The sequence below is a fragment of the Rhinatrema bivittatum genome, chromosome 2, assembly GCF_901001135.1.
Source record: "Rhinatrema bivittatum chromosome 2, aRhiBiv1.1, whole genome shotgun sequence".
NCBI classification, from domain to species: domain Eukaryota; kingdom Metazoa; phylum Chordata; class Amphibia; order Gymnophiona; family Rhinatrematidae; genus Rhinatrema; species Rhinatrema bivittatum.
The window spans coordinates 141608081-141618263 of NC_042616.1; the positions used below are offsets into that span (position 1 = coordinate 141608081).

General features: G+C 42.6%; 1 protein-coding gene across 9 annotated transcripts in view; it reads right to left on the reverse strand.

The window, feature by feature from the left end:
• The window catches only part of KIAA1217 (KIAA1217 ortholog), a 925495-nt gene extending 917721 nt beyond the window's left edge, over positions 1-7774 (reverse strand). For 5 of the 9 annotated variants that reach the window (XR_003854495.1, XR_003854494.1, XR_003854493.1 and 2 more), the window contains exon 1: positions 7430-7774. Coding sequence is in view for 5 of the 9 variants with exons in the window: in XM_029588689.1 (XP_029444549.1) it covers positions 7430-7622 (193 nt within the window). In the remaining 4 variants the exon portion in view is untranslated. The remainder of the gene's footprint in view (positions 1-7429) is intronic. The other 4 variants (XM_029588684.1, XM_029588680.1, XM_029588681.1 and 1 more) reach the window with 4 other exon arrangements.
• Positions 7775-10183: the final 2409 nt, after the last annotated feature.

The following is a 10183-nucleotide window of genomic DNA, read 5'->3' on the forward strand; positions in this document are numbered from 1 at the left end:
GAAATCGATCGTTAAGACGATCGATCACACGATTCACATCTCTATAGACCAAGGTTCCATCAAGCCCAGCATCCTGTTTCCAGCATAGGTCAAACCAGGCCACAAGAACCTGGCAATTACCCAAACACCAAGAAGATCCTATGCTACTGATGCAATTAATAGCAGTGGCTATTCCCTAAGTCAGCTTGATTAATAGCAGTTAATGGACTTCTCCTCCAAGAACTTATCCAAACCTTTTTTGAACCCAGCTACGCTAACTACACTAACCACATCCTCTGGCAACAAATTCCAGAGCTTTATTGTGCGTTGAGAGAAAAAGAATGTTCTCCAATTAATATTAAATCTGCTACTTGCTAACTTCATGGAGTGCCCCCTCGTCCTTCTATTATCCAAAAGTGTAAATAACCGATTTACATCTACTCATTCAAGACCTCTCTTGATTTTAAAGACCTCTATCATATCCCCCCTCAGCCATCTCTTCTCCAAGCAGAACAGCCCTAACCTCTTCAGCTTTTCCTCATAGGGGAGCTGTTCCATCCCCTTTACTATTTTGGTTGCTCTTCTCTGTACCTTCTCCATCGCAACTATATCTTTTTTGAGATGTGGCAACCAGAATTGTACACAGTATTCAAGGTGTAGTCTCACCATAGAGTGATATAGAGGCATTATGACATTTTCTGTTTTATTAACCATTTCCTTCCTAATAATTTCGAACATTCTGTTTGCTAAAAAACGTGTTGGGAGAGGTAAGAAGAGAACCAAGACAGGACATAATCCCGAAATCCAAGTGAGGAAAGAGTCTCAAGGATTAGGTGGTGATCAATAGTGTCTAAAGCCACAGATATTCAAGGAGGATAAGGACCGAGTAAAGGCCTTTAGCTTTAGCCATAAAAAGGTCATTTGAGGCTTTTGCAATGCCTGTTTCACTTGAATGTAGAGGGCGAAAACCAGACTGGAGAAGATCAAGTATGGTTGAGATGCAAGAAAGTCAAGACAGTGGCGGTGAACAGCATGTTCAAGTAGTTTGGAAGCAAAAAGGAGAGGAAGATAGGATGATAGTTGGCAGGACAGGTAGGATCCAGTGAGGCCTTTTTAAGGCGTGGCATAACCATAGCATGTTTGAAGGAAGAAGGAACAGTAGCAGTGGAGAGTGATAGATTATGGATGTGACAGATAGGAGGAATAACTGCAGTGGATGGAGATAGAACTGAGGAACTGGGTGGGGGAATAGGATCAGAGGAACAAGTTGTGAGTCTGAAGGAAGAGAGAAAAGAGGGGAAGTTTCCTTCACTATGACGTCAGGAAAGGAGGAGAGAGTGGTGGAGGCCAGGGGAAGGTGTGAAGGTGTATACAGGAGAAAATCCCAGAACATTTTAAAAGACTGGCTCCAGAGAACTGGCCCAATCCACCTTAAACCTACTACAGCAGGGAATCCTAGAGCTGGGCAGAGTTCCTTAGGAGAGGAGTACAATTAGCCCGGCCCAAGAGGGAACAGTAGGCCTAGTATTCTCTTTCTTTAGGCCCAGAAACCAAACTGTAACTTGTATTTCTGCCTTTGTTTTCTGAACTGTGAAGAATAGCAGAGCTGATTTTGTTTTTTTGGGTTTTGTTTTTTTTTTTACTATAAAGAAATATATGAAAGATCTACCAGAATCTAGCCTGAGTCTATTCTCTGGCCATCTCAGACTGCTCACATTGCCACAGAAGGGTAGAGGAAAGAAGTGGGGGAAAGGGAGGTAAAAGTGACCTGATTGAGAACTCAAGACTAATTTTGTGAATCTTGTTATAGAGGCAGTCAGCCATAGTTTGGGCAGAGATTGAAGTGGGTGGGGGGGGGGGGGGGGAGGTGAGGAAGTTTGAGGAGGGAACTGAGTGTGGCAAAGAGAGCGTGGTGGTGGATGCAAGAGTTTGTCAGATGGACGTAGTCCTCTTGTTTTGCATGTGCAATAGCTGTCTACAAGGTTGCCAGCATAAATTTGAAATTCATGAAATCTGCACGGGCAAGGGATTTTAGCCAGAGTCGTTCAGCAGAGCGGGTGCAGGAACACAGGTAGTGAACTCTCGGGGTGAGCCAAGGCTACTGCGGCTCTCTGGAATAAAGCACAAGTACGTTTTTGAACCAGCCAGCAGAGTTTCACAGTTCCAGCTCTCGGGCAACACTTTCTCTCCACAAGGCTCCATTGCCGACCCAAGTAGCAGGAGCTGGGCTAAAGGCTCAGGTCCAGGCCTCCCCCAGGGCGACACCGCTGAGACACCGAGCTCACGCTGCATTCCTTTTTTATTTTTTATAATGCACTAAGCCACAGTCATTGGACAGAATAATCACGACTGTAACTTGCTATAACAAAAAAATCAGAATACCAGTATGTGCGTTGAGCAATTTAAGATTACTTCTTCTTAGTAACAGTTTTTTTCTCCATTATGAACGTATTAAACGTCTCACCTAAAATACCAAGTTATGTATGCAACCATTGTTATGAATAATTGGGCATTATGTAGCTTAGCAAATATTAAAAAAAAACAAAAAAACAAGTAAATACTTGTCATGAGAGTCACAGTATTTAAAAGCCTCTTAAAAAAAAAAAAAAAAGTCTGCATAACTTCCGCTCTGCAAGCATCAATAGAATGAAGTCAGGAACTAAAAGCAGATATGCACTACTGCTCAGAAAACATTGGTTTTATTTTGTTACTGTTTAACACAGGTTAAAAAGGGCAACAAGCTCAGTAATCCCCACCGGAGAAACACAATGAGTGCATTGTTTAACATTTACAGTAATCACAGTGGGGCACATTCAGTGAGCTACCACCCGGCATCAGTGTCACATAAAAGTGCACGTATGGGCTCTGCAGGGCATCTGCTGATTCAACAGAAAATCTGCCAGGATGCCGAATTTGCAAGCCAAACGTTCCTTCTCCATGTGTGCCCTTGGGATTTTGCAGAACTAAAGAGATGACTCCCAGCAATGAGGTCTCCTCTTCCCCTAAGGCCATATGATCCCCATTTATGCCTGCGAACATAGCTTAGTAAGGAAACAGTTACTGTATTCATGTGAGTGCTAGATTAACTTTCCTACACAGCACAGGATCAAGAAAGTGCACGACATTCCTTTCCTACAAGTAAAAAAAAATAAAAATTTAATGACAGTGTTAATCCAAATTCCATGCACTTAGTTCCCTGAGCCCTAAATGTTGTACTGCTTGAAAATAAGGAAGTCCCGAACTTTTATAGCACTTGACAGTCTTCTCGTTTCACCCCAAAAAGGCTAGTGTGGCCTTGGATAAAACAAATACATGTGCAGACAGAGAGAGGCTTATAAATAAAAGAAAACAGAACTGAGGAATAAAATATTAAAACATGAGGTGGGGGGTGAGAAGGGGGCCATGTGGACCGCCCAAACTGGACTGCAAGCTCATTTTCACAGGAAAACTCCTTACGGAGTTTCCTTTTTGAATATCCTGCCAATGCATAGAATAAGGATACACTGAAACAGGTGCACAATACGCATAGTGGGATTTAAAAATAGCCACTCCCCCTCTGCACTTTGCCTCCGCTGCCCTTACCCCACAACTAAAAGTATGTATGCTGCAAACAGCGAGCATTACTTTTACCCACACATAGGGAGACAGCAATAATCAGACATCATTTTTACGCAGGTACACGCATGTTTACCAATAGAAAAATGTTGGACTGATGCCTTCAGAAAGATGTGGTTTAAAGACGAGTTCCAGCTTTTAATAATCAATGGCACTAACAGATTCCTGTGCCTAAAATAATCAGGCGTTAAGGCTGCACTACTTGATCCATTATTTCACCTCTAAAATGAACGATTTGGAGGCAGGCCTAGAAAATAATGGTTCTGGTTTTGTTGCCAATACAAACTTGAATGCGATAGTGAACCCAGCAGAGCATCAACTTGTACTTGTAATAGTTTCTATTGCCCATTGCATTCAGTTCTGGTTGCCCCATTTCAATAAAGATACAGTGTAACTATAAAAAGGTCAGAGAAGGGCTGGAGAAATGATAAAGAGGATGGAATGGCTCCCTTATGAAGAAGAAAGGCTAAACAGGTTCAGAGTCTTCAGGCTGGAGAAGAGATGACCGAGAGGAAATATGATAGAGATTTACAAAATCGTGAGTGGGGTGGAATAAGTGTGTAGGGATGGTTATTTTACTCTTTCAGATAATGCAAGGATTAGAGGACGCTCCATGAAACTAACAGCTAGCAGATTTAAAACAAATTGGAGAAAGTAATTCTTTCACTCATTGCACGATTAAACTGTGGAATTTTTTTTCCCCCCAAAGGATGTGGTCAAGGCATCTAGCAAAGCTGAGTTTAAAAAGGGTTTGGACATGTTCCTGAAAGAAAAGTCCATAAACAATTACTATCCATGTAGACTTAGGGAAATCCACCACAAATTATCCCTGGGAGTGAGAAACCAGAAATGGAGCCACTCTGAGACCTGCCGGATACTTCCAGGAGATCCGGGTTGGCCTCTGTTGGAGATAGGATGCTGAGCTCGGTGGGCCTTTGGTCTGACCCAGCATGGCACTTCTTAAGTTTTTAATCAGTGGGTGAGATGAGGTTAAAGGTACATTACAACACTGAGAAAAATGCATTTTTCTGATTTGTTAGATGTCATTCTGCCATGAATAACTGATATCCACTGATGAGCAGTGAACAGGCCATGAGGCACTAGTCACATTACTACCGTATAAGGCCACATTCAAAATAACGTTTACAAATTTGGATCCCATATTCAAGGAGGAAAGACAAAAATCAAAGGTTTGGGAAATATACAAAGAAAATAATCAAAGTAAGAAAACTGACAGTGGGATCAACCTATGAGGAGAAGCTGCCTTCCTTGAGGACTACTCTCCCTGGACAGCCTGACGACTGATGGTAAAGCTGATCGCCCCATTTAAGTACATCAAAAGGCCTTAGCAGGAGCAGAACTACAAATACAACAAGCGGTCACTCATTAACAGCAAATTAAATGTACTTTACACTCATTCAGTTGCAAAGGGCACCTTACAAAGCAAGAAGGTGATTTTAAAAGCCATTTTTGGGGGTAAAAAAACAGTGCTTTACCCATGGAAATGAGCTTTTACTGTCTGCCCTATAGGCCCACACCGTTACCCCCAGTCAGGGAAGGTGCTCCCCTGGGGAGCAGGGTGGAACTATGCTCATACTTTTCCATTTTCAAACGTACGCCTGTAGTTTTTGCCATGGGAAGCACCGGCACACATTAGCAGGTGCGTGTGCAGAAAAGTGCCTGGGATACTTTTTAGGTAAAGTATGTGCACACACTCGCTTTGAAAATCAGTGGAAGCGCGTGCACTTATGCAGACAGTCTTAAAATTGCCCCCTCCCCCAAATGTTTACATGACAGAATAGGATGCTGAGTGAGGTTTTCCAGCTATTTTAGTAAACAATGAATGACAGGTCTCATATGCGGCATCAATGCTTTTTAATCAGACTTCTTGATGTTCTGTTTGATAAGAAATAATCCTTCCTGGTTTCACTAAAAAAAATCATTTTTTTGACACGAGGTCTCTGGATCAGGGCTGGCTGCAACATGAAGGGGGCACTTTCAGTTATTACGGGGTGCACCGCCCCTCTCACACGATCCTTCCCAGGACCTCCTGCCCTGATCCTCTCTGACAACCCTCCCCAGCTCAGGCAGTCCACTTTCTCCTCTCCTCCTCAATTCTCTCTCTCAGCCCCACTTCTCCGACAGAAGGTTGAACGTGATGGACTAATCCCTACTTTCAACCAAAGTACATAATCCCAGTCCTAAGAGCTCCTGAACACATCCTTCCAGATTCAGCTAACTGTAAGGGCTGCTGGAGGTCAATGGATACATGGCCAGCAGTCAAGAAGCCCCCTCCCAAGGGATCCTTCAGGGTCCTGCATGCAGAGCCAAATGCCACAAAGTTCCCAGCACAAGAGGACATCTGACACCCCCAAACTGCTCTCGAAAGCAAGGAGAAAGTGAGGGGCCTCGGAAGCTTTGTACATTCTTGCTGTTAAACTTCATAAATCATCAATATTAAAAAAAAGCAAAACACTATCCCTTCACTTCTAATAGGAAAAATATTCTAAATGATATCACTGACACAGCTTTCAACAACTAGTGTACGACTTTAGGTAAAAGGAAAGCTCCTTCATGAGGAAACCTGAACAGGAGATGTCCGACCCAGAGGAATGCCTGCTGAACCTGCCCAAGGAGAGTTTTTCAGACCTGACAACTTCTGCCTTACAAGCTTCATTCCAAGTTTTCTTTCCCTGAACAAAGAACACTCGCCATAAAATTAGATCAGATAAAATGTTATCACCTCTCCCTCTGCCTTGTGCAATTAGTCATGGCAGAGAGCATTCTTTAAAAACCTGTATTTGGCTAGGGGCACAGGAATGTTAACCTCTGGAGGCCTAAGTGTGATGTGAAAATCTGCAGTTTCAAGTTACTAACTTGTGGTGGACTTTTTGTTGTTCTAACTGCATGTTTGTGAAAGACAGGGGACAGCAGATTTTGTTATACAGGACTCTGCAATTAATATTCTTATTAAGAACACTGATATTTGAATAATGGAACTTCCAGTTAAATAAACTCTTTTATGATAGGAATAAAGTAGTGTGTTGATATAAATAAAAATAAACTATTCAAACTCTCCCAGAGGCAGTGACGTGCATCTCTGTCCTAACTTTCAATGGACAAATGAGAATCATCAGCATGCGACTCCTGTCTATCCAGGTGAATACTATAATTCACAAATAAACATTGTTTAAACAATTACTTGTTTATTTATCTATCCATTTGAGAGTCTTAGAAATTATAAAGTATCTTTTAAAGCTCCTTATAGGCTATTCCCTTTTTTTTTTTTTTTTAAATATAGAATTAACTATTTGTTATCCATTTTCCAGGAATGTACAGCTAAGGATGGATTCGGGAAAAAATCCTGTTACTGTTTGAAGAGACTTTCATCTCAACAGAAATTCAGAGTAGTACCTTGGTTGGGGGGGGGGGGGGGGGATTTTATTTCTCTCCTCACGTTGTTAAGCTGCAGCTATGTTTTCTTTTTCTTTTTCAGCCTGAACGCTGCCAGTACTATAGTATGCTTCCCCAGATACAGGTCTCCATAGACCTGACGACGTGAGCGCACCTCTTGAAAGCTAGTCAAAACTGTTTTATCTTACTTCATGAAGCAGCTTGCTGGCTAACTTCTCATTCCATAGAATGTGTCTTAACACAATTACAGCATTGTTTTACTTAGTAAGAGATAGAGAAATTATTTTCTCTTAAAAAGGAATCTGGAAGAAGCATCCTATACCAATTTAACACTGGCAAAATGTTGCACAAGAAACAGTACTACAAGCTAAAAAGCTGATGAGTTTATATTTCTGGAAAAATCAGAAGACTTCTCTGTTACCTTTGTGTGCATCAGAAACTCTTTGCACCTGCTGCTTCTTCTTCACCAAGGTCCCCTCACTTCCAGCTCTCAGAACCTTCTCCCCAGATTTGACTTTTCTCGATCTGCTGTTGCAATCCTCTTTCCTGGATGAAGGTAGTTTTGACCCAGCGCTAACTGCTAAAGGTCTGGCCAGACGTGACGGCTTGGACATTTCGATTCAGCAGGAATATTTTTCTGTGCCCAGAACAAATCCTAAAATTTCTTCTCGGCGTTCTGGCTCAGCAGGCAGGCTGTTGTCGGGTGTGTGGCTGCCTCAGAGAAGCCTGCACTACCAGTTTGGATTCACTTTCTGGAAGTGCTAGGGTGACCAGACACCAGGTTGAATCAGACCTGTGGACTGCGGCAGGGTAAGGCAGGGGACAGCTCTGCAGGGTGGGAATTCTGAAACTGCTACTGACAAACCAGATGCAGCGTCAAGAGCAGTTGGCATGCACAGACTAGACAGTGGGCAACACAGAAGGGGGAGCAAGAATTCCTGTGTGCCCCACCTACTCAGGTAAAGCAAAGAAAAAGTAATCCAGATGCAAGGTTCACATTTTTGCACAAGTTTGTTCTCAGATTCTCTTTCCAGATGTCATTTGAAGAGAAAAAAAAAACAACAAACCCCTCTCTGTTTCAGCACATTCCCTTAAAGGAAGACAATTACAAACAATCAGTTTGGCAGGGTTTAGGTATTCTTTTGATGTCAAGAATATTTATTTATCCTGCAATTAAGCATGACGGATATGGTAATAGTGGTGAGATTTAGAATGTGTTCTTTATTTCGTATCTGCTTTCATGGTGCACTATGCCTGCTACTTCATCAAAGAAAAGAAAGGTCAGTATGAATAATTTCTTACTCCTGGACAGCCGTAATCTATTCCTATACACAAACTAATAGAGTGGTTATAATTATTATTAGTGCATATGCAGCAGGAGATTGGAAAGGAGGTAAGAATGAAGCCTGAAGGCACACAAAGAATTCTATCTGTCAAAATGAAATTCGATTGATTTAGCATATGCAGTTACCCGCTGAAGCGTAAACTACCCAGTAAGTCTGACAATATTGTTTTTGGACTAATAACATAAACACAAGAGAATGCATTAAGCTAAAACCTGCACCAGGCTGGCTGCGTGGCTCACATGCAGTGCTGCAGCGCACAGTGTCCGGGTTTGAGCTTGGGCGCACTTTGGAGGGGACGCAGGCAGGTTCCAGGGAAGGAGGCAAAGTGGCTGCGGCTATGGAGGCGACCCCTGCTGGCACAAGAGCAGCACCGAGGATTCGTCTCAGAGAAGACAGCCCTTGCAGGCCTGGTGCAGGCCGCGTGGTCCCATGTCAGCTGCCTCTTACGGAGGGACCCGATGAAGCCTTGCAGTCTGCTGAGTGTTCTGATTATACCTTCGAAAGTCCCTTGCTGGAAAGCCTGCTTAGCCCTTTTTTTTATTTATTTATTTATTTGTGTTACTTTCTTGTATCCATTTTTACGCTCCCTTTTTTTTTTTTTTTTGGTTCTGTAGAGTCTGCTGTTTTCAAATGTAACCTTTAGTTTATTTTCCCAGCTGCTCCACTTCCATTTTCTCTTATATACATTCCCCCAATTTTGTGTAGGATGGACTTTCCTGTCCAAAGTGATTTCTCTTTGAATAAAGTGTGGTGCATGTGTATAATTTTGCTTTTCCTCTCTGGAAATTGGTTAGATCTCCTGCGTTTGCTGAATTTTAGAGAGAACACTACTAACCATTTTGGGTTGATTACTTCAAAACTTCAATCCTCTTAAAAAAAAAAAAGATGCAGCTGGCAGTAAGACAGGGAGAAATCCTATGTGTGCGTGTGCAGGGGGTACAAAGAGCTCCTGCCTCTCAGGGAATGAGTACAGTCTCTGGAAGCGAGTGTGCTGCCAGACTTGGAGGAGCTGAGTCACACAGCAATTCCCCCCCCCCCCTCCTCTCCCAGGCTAAAGCCCCATTAGCCTTCCTCTCTCTCCCCCTCCCCACCTAACAGCCCCCTCCTGTCTTTCTTAAACCCCAGCAAGCTCATTCTTCCCATTCCCCTAGGCCCCAGGGCCATCTGTTTGTTGCCCCTGTGCAATTACCATGCTGCCCCCCCCCTCCCATCCACCAAAGCCCCGTGAAGTCTACTGGAGCCATTCATGGTCTTCTCGGGTTTTTCTCCAGCAATAACTTTATCAGGGTCTAAAGTTTACCGTTTATAGTTGCACTGGGCTTCAAGTAAGCTTACCAGATCTCTGGTGGGTGAATCTGGGACACTTGCTCTCTGAAGTGCCAGTAGTGATCAAGCATTTGGGGGTAGGGGACGAGGGGATTGTTGTCTGTGGCCTCCCCTATGAAAAACTGTAATAATCTACTCTCAAAATATACATAAAAGCACACTTTAAATTTTGTTAACAATATTTCAGAGCCAGTACAAAAACTGAATGACGGGTGGGTATGTCCTGTATACAAGAGAAATAATTATGCACCAGAAAATCAAAATCGGGCAACAAAATCCAAATTCTGTATGGGAGACATATCCAATTTAAAGAATTTGAATTGAGTCCCAGGATAATGTAAACTGATGCTATTAATATTCTCTATCAGTCCCTTTCTTTCTTCTCTTTCTCTGGTGTCCTCTTTTCTAAGTTCTTTGTCTTATTTGTCTTTTCCTTTTAAAGTAGATACTTTAATACTTTCCTTTCCTTCTCTTTCTGCTCTCTCCTTTCTTCTCTTCCGATT